General features: G+C 46.6%; 1 protein-coding gene across 6 annotated transcripts in view; it reads right to left on the bottom strand.

The window, feature by feature from the left end:
• Nucleotides 1–1251: 1251 nt before the first annotated feature.
• TTPAL (alpha tocopherol transfer protein like) overlaps nt 1252–14296 on the bottom strand; it is a 16106-nt gene continuing 3061 nt past the window's right edge. For 5 of the 6 annotated variants that reach the window (XM_023227986.2, XM_023227989.2, XM_023227990.2 and 2 more), the window contains 4 exons: nt 12603–13062; nt 8196–8389; nt 6043–6153; nt 1252–3515 (listed from right to left, as the gene is read on the bottom strand). In XM_023227986.2, coding sequence (XP_023083754.1) covers nt 3237–3515; nt 6043–6153; nt 8196–8389; nt 12603–13047 — 1029 coding nt within the window. In that variant the 5' untranslated portion in view covers nt 13048–13062 and the 3' untranslated portion in view covers nt 1252–3236. Of the gene's footprint in view, nt 3516–6042; nt 6154–8195; nt 8390–12602; nt 13080–14296 lie in introns of all 6 variants that reach the window. The other variant, XM_023227993.3, reaches the window with a different exon arrangement.

Raw genomic sequence — 14296 nt, 5'->3', positions numbered from 1 at the left:
CAGTCTCTCCCCCATGAAGGCAGAACAGGGGAAGAGGCACAATTTTCCCGAATTCCATGTTGGGATATGGGGGAAGAAAAGGAAGAAAATTCCCATATTCTGAAATGTATAGATACATTTGGAAGCTTTTAGGTACCAATTCATTCAGACCTAAATTTCCTAAATAACAAGCCAATTGCCAATTGAGAGGGAAAAAAAAGGAAAAAAGCTTCTACAAAGAGAGAGTACAGTGTCTCTGTGGCAGTGAAGCCAACTAGATATCAGGAATAAAGTTTGGAGTATAGATCTCTATCACAGAATCACTCAGGGATGTTAAGCAGCTCACCCAAGGGCACGTAGTAAGGTAAAGATGGAGCCTGCGTCTCCTAATTTACTGTACCATTTCCTTCCGACACCACACTACCTTGAATTTAGGGAAAAGTTAATTTCCAAGTGTTTGTGCAATGGGCCAGAACTTCTCCCTGAAGAAACATATTCCCAGTTCTTGAGGTTCAAGTGTTTGCCTCACCAGTGTGCTCCCCAGTGCTGAGTAAGGCTCATCGTGCTCCCTCGCTGGTCATTCCCCACCCTGCTGAGACAATGTGACGCAAACACCCTGGTTAAGCCACAAGGAGACCACCTTGATTTTCATCCAGGGAAGTCTTGGTTTTACAGCTTGGTTCAAGCTTCCTGAGGTGTCAAAACTATTTGATATCTCTTTGGAGCCAAAACAAAGCAAGCAGCTCCCGGAGGCAGATAAACTTAGGCTCCAACTCCTAGAAGCTGAGTGAAACCACTCCTTCCTTGTCCAACTGGAAAAACCTAAGAAATAGGCCTCTCCAAATCACTTCTGGTCTTTGAGATAATTCTCTAGGAGAGCTTTGGCCATGCCTACATTAAAACAAATGTGACTGGCCAGGAATGCAGTGTAGAACTGAAACAACAGGGCTGAGTGATTCATTCCTCTTTACCTAGTTTTTGTTTTGTTTATCTGTCTTCCTTCTTGGGACCTAAGAAAGCCTCCACCCAATTCTCCCATCCAGGCCACCAGGTTCTGAACCCCCTTCCTTTAGCCATCCCACTTGCCCTACTTGGGCCTTTTCAGCAATGCTGGTCACATCATTGTCAGATGGAATTAGAAGCAGCCAGGAGTGCTTTTTGGCACTACCAGCTCAGCCAGGACCCTAGAGGATCCAGGGTTACTATCCATGGTGAAAAGAACTTCCTCTAGAATTGGTATTAATGAAGTAAAGTAAATTAATTTCTACTAACAACTTCTCCAGACATTTAAAAAGGTGGTAGAGATGAACAGCTAAGTAACAACAGACTGGCCTTCAAATTTCAGAGTATTGTTTTCTCCCTAACTGAGCTGTCCGCCTTGACTGGTTAGTCTAACAGATGCATGGAGAAGGTGCACACACAACACACAGTACTTTTCACTATTTAACACCATGATCATGTGAAATACATTAGAAAGGAAAAATAGGTCAAAAGCCATCATGTGAACCATCTAATTTGATGTTTGGGCTAAGACTAAAATCTTGGCAGGGAGGTTCTAAAGTGCTGAAATGCAGAACATTCAGGCTGACTGGTTCACCCACACCAAAGAGAGAAACTCAAGTGGGGCTGGGAGGGCGGGGGGGCCCAGAAGTGACCCAGCAATAATCTGCACTTGTGTTCATTTCCAGAGACCAAAATTTTTTGGTTTTTTTTGAGGCGGAGTCTTGCTCTGTCACCTAGGCTGGAGTGCAGTGGCGCAATCTTGGCTCACTGCCACTTCTGCCTCCTGGGTTCAGGTGATTCTTCTGCCTCAGCCTCTCCAGTAGCTGGGACTACAGGCACCAGTTACCACGCCCAGCTAATTTTTGTATTTTTAGTACAGATAGGGCTTCACCATCTTGGCCAGGCTGGTCTCGAACTCCTGACCTTGTGATCCGCCCACCTTGGCCTCCCAAAGTACTGGGATTACAGGCGTGAGCCACCATACCCGGCCCAGAGACCAAAATTTAAGAATCTCAGCTAATTAACCACTGTAGCTAGGTTTACAATATAGTACCAGAGTCTCAGGGATGGAAGGAATTCATCATACAAGATCCTGGTCACCTTTTCTGGCCTCACAAAAGCCATATTTTCTAAATTTAACCATCACTATAAAAAGAAAATTGGTGTCAGTGAGTCCCAGGAATACATATAATAGTTTCTTTAAAGGCAGGGCTAATTAGTGACACATCTCTCTTGGAAAGACATGTGTACCACAAACAAAAACAGGATCCAACCACTTGTATCTACTTATCTTCCTAGGCAGAAAATCTAACATTCAGCAACTAAACCAAATCCCACAGCCTCAGCAGCCAAAACAGCCCTAGCTGACATTTCATCCAGCCTTATTTTATAGAAGAGAAGGTTGAGGCCTACAGAGGCCCATGTCTTGTCCATAGTTGCATACCTGGGATCCAGGCCAGAATTCTTGTAGCTACACGGGCCTGGAATCCAGCATTTTAGGTTGAGTAAAATCATTTCCTGCTAGGTCCCTGTATGATTCTATTGAGAACCAGGGCTAAGGCTTTACGGATTTGGGAAAACTTAAGTTTCTATTGCAAGCTTCAACCAATGGGTCCCAGAGGTGCTTTGAAGTCTCTGGCTTCCACATTTGACCACAAAGTGCTGCTTATGTCCTGATGCTTGCATGATTCAGTTAAGGTGCTTTCCAAATCCAGTGACAGCAGCTGGGGCCTTGATCTCCAGTAAGTTTCCTGATGAGCAGCAGAGGTCTGTACTTAGGGTTCCTGTGAAAAACAAACTCCCAGTCTCACGTTTGGTCACACTGCAGGTTTGGCCAAGTTATTTCATACAAGTAGTTCTCACTGGCCAAACAGGTTGTTTTTCTCCTGGAAAAGTGGGATCAGAGTGACTCTGGTCCTAATTTTTCTTGCTTCCAAGATGTGTAAGAACCAGATCACCACCCCCCCAACCAAAAAGCAAAACAAAACAGATACAGCCTCCAGATTAATAGTTGCAGACTGGGATTCCAAATGTTTAAGAATCAGTGGGGACATTTTCCATGTCTTCCATGGAGTAATTCAAGTAACCAAAGGCTTACCCCAAAATGGGCTCACCCTCATATTTCACAGGCTGTTCCTCCATCCTGCAGTTTAATTACAAGGAGCAAGACTGAATCCTTGGCCCCTTAAATTCTCCTTGTGCCTCTCCAAAGAAAAGAAGGAAAAGAATTAAAGATGGTGAGCCTGGGGGACGGGCTAGTAGCAGGAGTACAGCTGTGACTTCGCAGCTCGCAAGGAGTCGTCACACTGTGCATCTGAGGCCAGGCCCTCAGGCAGCAGCGTCTGGCCCAGGATGCTGTCACAGGCAGGGACAGGTTGGCAGAACTCTTTCACAAAATCGTCTTCTGAAGCTAGCAGCACCGCGTTCCAGGTGGCAGTGTCCAGCTCCCCAGCCGTGCCCCCATACTCCTTGGGGAGAATGCTTCTTGGAAGGTTTGCGTGGAGAGAGTTCAAGTCAGACCCATGGAGGAAGAACTAAAAGGGAATGAAATGAAAACACACATGTCCTTAGGTTAATCAGGAATGCAGAAATTTCCTCCATGGCAGGTGCTCAAATATCTGTTGAATGAAGAAAGCAAAGGTTAATGGCAACTCTACCCTTACTTTTTTAGCCCAGAAAGCCTGGAGTATCCTTAATTATCGTTTCCTTATACCATACGCCCTGCTGGCTGGAGCTTCAGAATGTATCCAGGATCCAGCCGCCTCACCACCACGCTAATGGCAGCAGCCACATCCCTGGATTCCTCTAGTGGCCTCCTATCTGGTCTCCCTGCTCCCACTCTTGTCCTTCTGCAATCTAAGTTCTTTTCAGTGAAATTCAGATCACAGTCGTTCCTCTATGTACAGCCTTCCAGCACTCCCACCACAGACTCTGAGGCCCATGACAGTCTGGCCTCATTACTTCTCTGAGTGCTCTCACCACCTGCCCCTCCAGTCTTGACCCAGCTGCGCCAGCCTAGCTGCTCTCCCAGCATGCTGCTCTCCCACGTGAGGGTGGTGTCCTTGCTGGCCTCCCAGATACCTAGATGGCTCACTCTCTCGAGTCTTTGCTCAAATGTTAGCTTCTTAAGGCTGCCACCTCTAACCACTCAGTTGAATACCGCAACCCTTCCCACCTCACACACACAATCCTTTTCTCTGCTTTTTCTCTGTAGCACTTACCACATTCTAATACTAGATAACATAATTCACTGTGGCTCCCTTTAGAACATAATCTTCCTAGGGGCAGGGGTTTTGGTCTGTTTTGTTCATCTAGAACATGCTTGCACATAGAGTTGATCAATAGGTATTTCTGAATGAATGAACCTATGAAGGAACAAAGGAAGAACATCATGGGCCCCAAATCAGGGCATTTCACAGATGTAAAAGATCTGTCCAAAGGCTGCTTTGGTAAAAGTTCCAAACAGAATCTTTAGGGACCCACATGGCTTCACATCCAGGCAGGGAAGCCACTAAGTTAGTGGTTTGCAAATCTAGCTGTGCATCACAGTTTCCTAAGAGGATTTTAAAGCACAGATTCCTGAGCTGATGAATCAAAATCTTCAGGGAAACAGCCTAGGAATCTGGAGCTGGATTTCAAGTTCCCTCCCTTACCTCCTTGAGGTTTTCTATCTATATATGTTACTTTGGAAAAGCAAGGGCCCAGTGCGGTGGCTTATGCCTGTAATCCCAGCACTTTGGGAGGCCAAGGCAGGTGGATCAACTGAGGTCAGGAGTTTGAGACCAGCCTCGCCAACATGTAAAAGCCTGTCTCTGCTAAAAATACAAAAATTAGCTGTGCGTGGTGGTGTGTGCCTGTAATCCCAACGGGAGGCTGAGGCAGGAGAATTGCTTAAACCCCAGAGGCAGGGGTTGCAGTGAGCTGAGATCGCACCACTGCACTCCAGCCTGGGTGACAGAGTAAGACTCCGTCTCAAAAAAAAGAAAAAAGAAAAAGCAAGAAAAATTCAGGGCCCAGTCTTTGCAGTCATCTTCCTAGGCCTCGGGAAGGAGAAAAATACCACCCATCCTATTTCAATTAGTGGGACTGGGAAAGGCTGAAGAGGGAAGTGGCTCCTCTGGGTCAGAAAGGAAGACTCAAAGTGCCATTTATCCCTTCTTAAGTAAGAGGTAAGCTAAAAACTCACACAGCTTATAAACTTGAATTGCTCCATAAACTATACGGCAGGACAACATATTAGGCAAATGGAAAGGCTTAAGTAGCATTTTTAAACCCCATAGTTCTAATGACCGTAACTTTAAAAAAAATTATTTTAGAGACAGTGTTCCACTCTGTTACCCAGGCTGGAACACAATGGCAAGACCATAGCCCATTGTTCAAGCCCATGGCAGCCTTGAACTCCTAAGCTCAAGCAATCCTCCCACCTCAGCCTCCTGAGTAGTGGAGACTACAGACATGTACCACCACACCCACCTAATTTCTTTCTTTTTTTTTTGAGACAGAGTCTCACTGTTGCCCAGGCTGGAGTGCAGTGGCATGATCTCAGCTCACTGCAACCTCCACCTCCTGGATTCAAGTGATTCTCCTGCCTCAGCCTCCCAAGTAGCTGCAATTACAGGCATGTGCCACCATGCCTGGCTAATTTTTTGTATTTAGTAGAGACGGGGTTTCACCATGTTGGCCAGGCTGGTCTCGAACTCCTGACCTCAAGTGATCCATCCACCTTGGCCTCCCAAAGTGCTGGGATTATAGGCGTGAACCACCGCCCAGGCACACCCACCTAATTTAAAAATTTTTTTTAGAGATGGGGTCTTGCTACACTGCCCAGGGAGGCTGTTATGATAAAAATCCTGGTTCTGCTCTCTCTACTGGCAAATATTAAATTCTTATTAATTTACTGTTCCATCTTCCCCTCACAAAAGGGACTATTCATTTATTTTATCTGTAACTGTACTTTCCAAATTAGTTGTTACAGGGCAAAAATAATAAACAAGTACCAGATGTCACAAATAAATCAATGGAGGGAAAGAAAAATCTGAAGTCAATAGGATCATCACTTACTCTGTTTGCTATTTTCTCCTTTAGAAATGGTTTTATGATGGCAAAAATGCCTTTAAATATTCGAGGTTCATTCACAACATGGACTGCTTTTATCCGAATGGGGAAACCATCCTGTATGGGAAAGGCAAAGGGGTTTAGAACATCTGGAGAATCTTTCCACCCCTTCCTCCCCAGAGTTAAATCTTCATTTTCAGCCCCAACATCAGTCTGATCAGATCCTTATGGCCTCCTCAATGACAGTCCACGTGGGGCCTAACTAGAAGATGGGCCTCAGGGAAAGTCTTTCCTGGGACCCAAAACTGGGTTAGAAGAGAGGCAAACGGAGGCTGGGCGCGGTGGCCCACACCTGTAATCCCAGCACTTTGGGAGGCCAAGGCGGGCGGATCACTTGAGGTCAGGAGTTCAAGACCAGCCTGGCCAACATGGTGAAATCCCATCTCCACTAAAAATACAAAAATTAGCTGGGCGTGATGGCACACGCCTGTAATCCCAGCTACTTGGGAGGCTGAGGCTGGAGAATTGCTTGAACCCTGGAGGCGGAGGTTGCAGTGAGCCAAGATCGTGCCACCGTACGCCAGCCTGGATGACAGAGCAAGACTCCATCTCAAAAAAAAAAAAAAAAAAAAGAAGAGAAGCAAACATATGAAGAGATGATGCTCTTAACAGCAGAAAACAGTCTTTGAGTCTACGGGGACGGATCTGGCAGATATCAGACCTTCTAGATCAGTGTTGCCCAAAGTATATTTCTCAGGATATTAGAGGTTATACAAAACAGGGCTCCACAGCAGGCAAATGAGTTTGAGAAACGCAGTCCGCTAAGCATAATCAAGTGGGTTTCCTTAACTGCAGTCCTGTTCAGAGCCTTTAACATGTAAATTCTTAAACTGAAAGGGACATGCTATACAGCATTCCCCAAACTTAATTTTTTCTCCTCTCCAGATGATCTTACAGTACTAACACTGATCCACACTCTTGATCCTGGCACTTGAATCTACATGGTATTCAGCAGGAGGCATCAAGAGGAGTGCCAGCGAAGGAAAGCCAGGGTTGGCTCAAAGCCAGAATCCAAATGTTTGATAATGTCCAAATGTAAACTGATTTATTTAAATAATAAACCTGGTGCACCACAGGGACTGAAACATTTGTGGAATCCAGTAAAAAGAGCTATATCACTGGTGCCCCATAGTTCACAAAGGACAACACCCCATGTGGCAGGAGTTGAACAAGTAATCAAAACCTGTCACAGCTGTGACAGGCTATATTTTCTCTAGGTCTCCATTTCCCCATCTATCAAAAAGGAAAAGTAGTTCTTGCCTATCTCAGAGGATTCGTTGAGGGACTGAATGGGCCCTGATTACTGTAAAGCACTGTGCAAGCCATTAAACACGGTGTAGATATGGAGGGAGCACCACAGTCCCCAGTGAATGTTCTGAAACACAGAACATGAGGTGTGAAGCATCTGACCAAAATACAGCCCAACAGAACAGCATATCCCCCAGGTCCACAGAGGGCAGGAGGGGCTCCAGCACCTTATGCAGAAGCATAATTTCTTGGGGTTTTTAAAAAAACTTTTTGGGACAGAGTTTTGCTGTTCTCGCCCACGCTGGAGGGCAATGGCGCAATCTCAGCTCACTGCAACCTCTGCCTCCCGGGTTCAAGTGATTCTCCTGCCTCAGCCTCCCAAGTAGCTGGGATCACAGTTGCCTGCCACCATGCCCAGCTAATTTTTTGTATTTTTGGTAGAGATGGGGTTTTACCATGTTGGCCAGGCTGGTCTTGAACTCCTGACCTCAAGTGATCCACCTGCCTCAGCCTCCCAAAGTGTTGGGATTACAGGTGTGAGCCACTGCACCCAGCCAGTTTTGTTTGTTAGGAGAATTTTTCCTCTGCCTTCCAGACCAAAAAAGGCAAAAAGCAGTTCCCTAGTTTTTTGGATTCTTGCCTTCCTGAAGTACCTATTCCAGAGAGTACTTGAGAGACTGATGAGAACAAGTGGTAAATAGGACTTAAATTTCTTCACACAATGCTTTTGTGTTTTTCAGATTGCAGGTGTGGGATGTGCAGTTTGTGTACTGTGAGACCCACAGTAAATGGACAGGCCCTGGGGAAAGCCAAAGCCACAACAAAACAGGCAGGACAGATAGGGGTCTTACCTGGAGGATGCCAATCACCTTTTTGGCTATAAAAGGGCCAAAGTGAGATGCTTTTGATAAACTCACTCCTTTGTAGTCTGCAAGAATTACAATTCCATTCACCTGGGTTTCTTCAGACTGAATGAGTTTTTCTAAGGTCAAGTATATGGCTCGGATGTTTTCGGTAATTGGATAGTTGCTCGGTATCCATCTGTCTAAGGTCATAAGAGATTGACAGTATGTTACAGAAGTTAATATAAATAAGGGATCAAAGATTTATCTCCTATCACTGTTGTTTCAAAATGGAAAAGAAAGATACTGTAGTAGCCATGACTCTATTTAGGTTAGTAAATGGAATAATAAGCAGCAGCTGGTTTCTTAACTCCAAACAGCAGCACATTTTGCGATGCAAGTACAATTGAGTGTTGAGGTTAAGAGCATGAGCTCTGGCTGGGCAGAGTGGCTCATGCCTGTAATCCCAGTACTTTGGAAGGCCGAGGTGGGAGGATTGCTTAAGCCCAGGAATTCAAGACTAGCCCAGGCAACATGGCGAAACCCCATCTCTACAAAATACACAAATATTAGCCAGGTGTGGTGGGGTGTGGCTGTAGACCCACTACTTGGGAGGCTGAGGTGGGAGGATCACTTGAGCTCAGGAGATTGAGGCTGCAGTGATCATGCCACTGTACTCCAGCCTGGGTGACAGGGTGAGACCCTGTCTCAAAAAAAAAAGATGCACTCTGAAGTCAGACACACCTGAGGTTTGAATGTTACTAGCTGTGTGACTTTGGGCACGTTACTATAATACCTCACTCTAAGCCCTAATGTCCTCATAAGTAGAATAGGGTGAAATACCTTCATGGACATCTGTGCTTTCTGCCATCATGTATCTCCCCTTATCTTCATAGCACCAACCTGATTTTCCTTAGGGAACCACCTCCTCCCACTCTAACCATGCAGTTTGGATAGAACTGACTTGATTCCTGACTCCAGAGGTGAGAAAGTGATTGGGGATTGATTGGCCTATGATTGGCCAATCTGACAGCACATCCTTCTGGCCACAGTGTGTGATCCAAGCCAGGTCAAGCAGAGTCGAGGAGACTCAATTCTAGGACCCTGGCCGTTTGGAAAGAGATCTCTCTTCCCTCTTATAGTTTTGAGGCGGTGAGTCTGAGATTCACAGGCCCCATGAGGCAAGAGAGCTGGCCTGGGAATGAAGCCCCTGGGAATTGAGGACAGCAGTGGTGGGGACAGCTTTCCAGAGTTTGGGCCCCTGAATGGAAATACGGCTGGACTTCAGTTATCTGAACAACTGAGTTTTGTTTGTTTCAGCCAATGTGAGTTGGCTTTCTGTCACTTGCCACACAAAGACTGAGTCTTGGCCAGATGTGGTGGCTCAAGCCTGTAATCCCAACACTTTGGGAGGCCAAAGCGGGTGGATCATTTGAGGTCAGGAGTTCAAGACCAGCCTGGCCAACATGGTGAAACCCTGTCTCTACTGAAAATACAGGCTGGGCACGGTGGCTCAAGCCTGTAATCCCAGCACTTTGAGAGGCCGAGACGGGCAGATCATGAGGTCAGAAGATCGAGACCATCCTGGCTAACACGGTGAAACCCCATCTCTACTAAAAAATACAAAAAAACTAGCCGGGCGAGGTGGCGGGCGCCTGTAGTCCCAGCTACTCGGGAGGCTGAGGCAGGAGAATGGCGTAAACCCGGGAGGCGGAGCTTGCAGTGAGCTGAGATCGGGTCACTGCACCCCAGCCTGGGCGACAGAGCCAGACTCCGTCTCAAAAAAAAAAAAAAAAAAAAAGACCAGGCTGGCCAACATGGTGAAACCCTGTCTCTACTGAAAATACAAAAATTAGCCAGGCATGGTGGTGCACACCTGTAGTCTCAGCTACTTGGGAGGCTGAGGCAGAAGAATCACTTGAACCCAGGAAGCAGAGGTTGCAGTGAGTCAAGATCGCGCCACCGCACTCCAACTTGGACAACAGAGCGAGACTCTGTCTCAAAAAACAGCTGAGTCTTGACTCATACACGACCTTGACGGGGTACTGTGAGGATGGAGCACAGTGCTGTGTTCCCCTCCTCTTTCCACGGTGGATACTTTTCTAATACGCCCCGTGTATTTAATGATTCTTTCCTCTCTTTGGGAAGAAAAAAAATGAAAATGCCCACTTTTTACTGTTAACCACTGTTCTCAAGAAAATCCCAGCAAAATCTATGTGCCTCTTTCTTAAAAGATAAAACCTCACGTTTGCCAACTATGGGATATGTGATATGTGCAAAATTCTTTTTTATTTTTATTTTTTTGACGGAGTCTTGCTCTGTCACCCAGGCTAGAGTGCAGTGGCATGATCTCGGCTCACTGCAACCTCTGCCTCCTGGGTTCAAGCGATTCTCCTGCCTCAGCCTCCGGGACAGTTAGGATTACAGGCATGTACCATGACACCCAGCTTTTTGTATTTTTAGTAGAGACGGACGGGGGTGGTGGGCAGTTTACCATGTTGGCCAGGCTGGTCTCGAACTCCTGACCTCATGATCCACCTGCCTCAGTCTCCCAAAGTGCTGGGATTACAGGCATGAGCCACCGCACCTGATATATGCAAAATTCTCATGAAAGATCTTTGTCCCCAAATTGTGCCAACGTTGCTGCCAATTAACCCTGCTTCTATGTAACTGGATATCATCCCTTTCAATCACATGTCTCAAAAGAGCTTTAATAAAGGCAAAGCTGATTCCCAATTGAGAAGAAACGTTTCTATGTATGCCTCTTCCTAAAACGCTGGGTCGGTGGAAAGGGGTCCAGATCTGCTCCAGACATATGGGGAAAAAATTCATGTCACGAGCAAAGGGTTGAAACCATGCAAGCAAAGGTGCAATCAGTGTTGTAATATCTGACTGTGTTGTAATATTCTTATGAGTTGAATACAGAGGAGCAGCAGAAAAACCTGCTGACTGGTTTCTAGGTCTCTTGGTGCCCTAAAATCTGTACTGCATTGCTTATTTTAAAATAAACACTAATTTTGGCAAGTACCTAAAATAGCAGGTAAGCCATTAATTAACAGTGGTCTTGGTACATCATGGTAAAGTCTGAAGAGAATGGTTTAGCCTCCAAAGAGAGTCTGGGGAATGGGTAAAGGCAGAGGAAAGTGCATGGAGGTGTCCACTCCCCATCAAACTTCCCTTCAAGAGGGCATTTATATGAATGAGCAGAAGAGGGCTACTAGTGTGTTCTCATTCCCTGGCTTACTTAGGGAGAACACTGCATCCTTACTTTCCATTCTTCTCTCAGCTGTGGTCTGATGGAAAATGTTGAGGCTAGGAATGAAGTAGAACATTCCAAAGTTTATAATGCTTTTGGTGTCATGGAAGAGAACAGGCCTAACAATCAGAAATATTGAGTTCTGGCAGCCCCTGGTCATTGTGTTGAAATGCTCTTTGGGGAGCATTTCTTTCTTTCTTTTTCTTTTTTTTTTTTAATTTTTTATAGAGACAAAGTCTCACTATGTTGCCCAGGCTGGTCTCAAACTCCTGGCCTCAAGTAGTCCTTCTCCCTCACCCCCGCAAAGTGCTGGGATTACAGGTATGAGCCGCTGCGCCTGGCTGGGGAGTATTTCTAAATGCTCTTTTAGTGGCAGAGAGCCCCCATTCGTAAACTGCCATGACAAAGAAATGTAAGGTATCCTAATTACTGCCAAGAAATGCTAAGATCAAAAAACAAATCCAAAGTGAATCCTGTCAGTGGCTTCACACAATAGAGGAAAAGAAGGAAAGGTTGGAGGAGGCACAGAGGAGGCACCTTTCCAGGTGTCTGCCCAGTCCACACCCTTGCACTGATACCTGTACCTCAACCTATTCACAAAGAGGGCTCAGGGAGGGCCCTGGCAGCCATGCTTGTATCCTATGGCCAGGGGCAGGTTCTTAGGCCCCACCTGATGCTCCCCGCTAGAAATCTGGAATCTGCATTGAGGAACTTAATTGGGTGGTCAGGCAAACCTGAGAGCTGAGCGGGTGCCAGATTTAACTATGTGCACAGGAGTGGGACAGCCATACACAGAAAAAAGTGTGAAGAAGATACGCAAAAGGCAGAAATATGTGGCTGAAGGATACACAGACTGTCAGGCAGAGACAGGGAGAATGGCTGTCTTGGCTCCTGGTGGCAGTCTGATTCTTGGTTCTAGGCCCTAGTAAGAACTGCCACGCCTTCAGTTCTCTGGTTCTGGGAGGTACTCCTGTCTCCTTCGACTAAATCCTCCCTTTTTTCTGAAGTTGGTTTGAGTAGGTTTTTGTTATCTGCAATCAAAAAAGCCTTGACTATGACAAAGGAGGGGTAAAAAAGGGACTTGGAAAGGAGGACAGGGTGCTGAATGGACACATTGCAAAGACTGGACACACCCGCCCCACAACAGTCTAGGGAGATACCTGGGCGGATGCAGACGACATGGCAGCCCCTGGGGTCAGTGTGGGGCAGCACGGTGAGGAACCCAGAAGCAAGAACATCTTTTAAGGCTGATGGCTTCAAGTTATTGAAGACTTCGGGCCAGCTTCTCCTACAGCTGTGGTAGTTGATGAGGAGCTGCAGGGCCCGGTCGTAATCAAACTTGCGGGCTCGGAGGAAGCGCAGCAGGAAGGCGTCGTCAAGGGAAGTGCTCAGGTTCGGGTACTCCTTCCGCACCATGTCACGAAGGGCCTGCACATCTCGAAGTCTCCATTCCGGCTTTTCCTGCAGCTCTTCCCGGGCTTTTGTGACCAGTTCTTCTGTCAGTGAGCACACGTAGCCCGGAGGCTCCGGTGGTGGCAGCAGCTCATTTTCAGAGAGTGAGGCCACAGAAGGGCTGGTTCTCAGAGAGTCACTTTCTTCTGACATTAGCTACCAGGGTCCCTGCCAACACAGAAGCCCTAAGCAAAGTTAACAAGTGCTTATTTCAAATCCCAGGGCAGCCCAGTGTAGGGGACAGGAACACTTCTGTAAAAGCCAGGTAACCTCAGGGCAGTATTTCTCAACTGGGGGCAACGATCGGGATCTAAACCACACACGCAAGTCTGACCCCAGGCCGGCTGCTGTTAGTGCCCAGGGAGGCAGCCAGCAGCTACAGCAGACTATATACTCCCTCATAAATACCAGGGCCTTCCTTATAAATGTATTAATAGGTGCTCAACCTTATTCATCATTAAATAAATGTGAATTAAAACAACTCTGAGGCCAGGCGTGGTGGCTCACGCCTGTAATCCCAGCACTTTAGGAGGTCGGGGTGGGTGGATCGCCTGGGGTAAGACTTTGAGACCAGCCTGGCCAACATGGTGAAATCCCGCCTCTACTAAAAACACAAAAATCAGACTGGTGTGGTGGGCACCTGTAATCTCAGCTACTTGGGAGGCTGAGGCAGGAGAATTGCTTGAACCCAGGAGGTGGAGGTTGCAGTGAGTTGAGATGGTGCCACTGCACTCAGCCAGAGCAAGACTTTGTTTAAAAAAAAAAAAAAAAAAAAAAAAAAAAAAACTTTGAGATTCAGATTGGCAAAAATAAAATAAAATAACGTACTCTGATATGTTTGCTGCTGCTGGGAGTAAAAATTGACAGCCTCTTTGGAGGGCAGTTGTCAATATCTTCAGAATGTAAACCCACATGCCCTTTGGGTCAGCAATTCCATTTCTAGGACATATACTTGTATATATGGGCAAAATATGCACATGGCCTTCACAAGTACTGATTATAATGACAAAAGATTGGAAGCACCTTAACTGCCCATCAGGGGAGACTGGTTAAGTAATATTACCATATGAATGGGGTACTAGTCAGTCATGAAAAGGAATTAGGCAGATGTTTATGAATTGATACGTTAAAAAAAGTTGCAGAATTGGCCGGGCGCGGTGGCTCAAGCCTGTAATCCCAGCACTTTGGGAGGCCGAGACGGGTGGATCACGAGGTCAGGAGATCGAGACCATCCTGGCTAACACGGTGAAACCCCATCTCTACTAAAAAATACAAAAAAACTAGCCGGGCGAGATGGCGGGCGCCTGTAGTCCCAGCTACTCAGGAGGCTGAGGCAGGAGAATGGCGTCAACCCGGGAGGCGGAGCTTGCAGTGAGCCGAGATCGCGCCACTGCACTCCAGC

The sequence above is a fragment of the Piliocolobus tephrosceles genome, chromosome 20 (genome assembly GCF_002776525.5).
Source record: "Piliocolobus tephrosceles isolate RC106 chromosome 20, ASM277652v3, whole genome shotgun sequence".
In the NCBI taxonomy this organism is placed as follows: Eukaryota; Metazoa; Chordata; class Mammalia; order Primates; family Cercopithecidae; genus Piliocolobus; species Piliocolobus tephrosceles.
The sequence above is the reverse complement of the archived record's forward strand: the minus strand, read 5'-3'. Positions and strand labels throughout refer to the sequence as shown.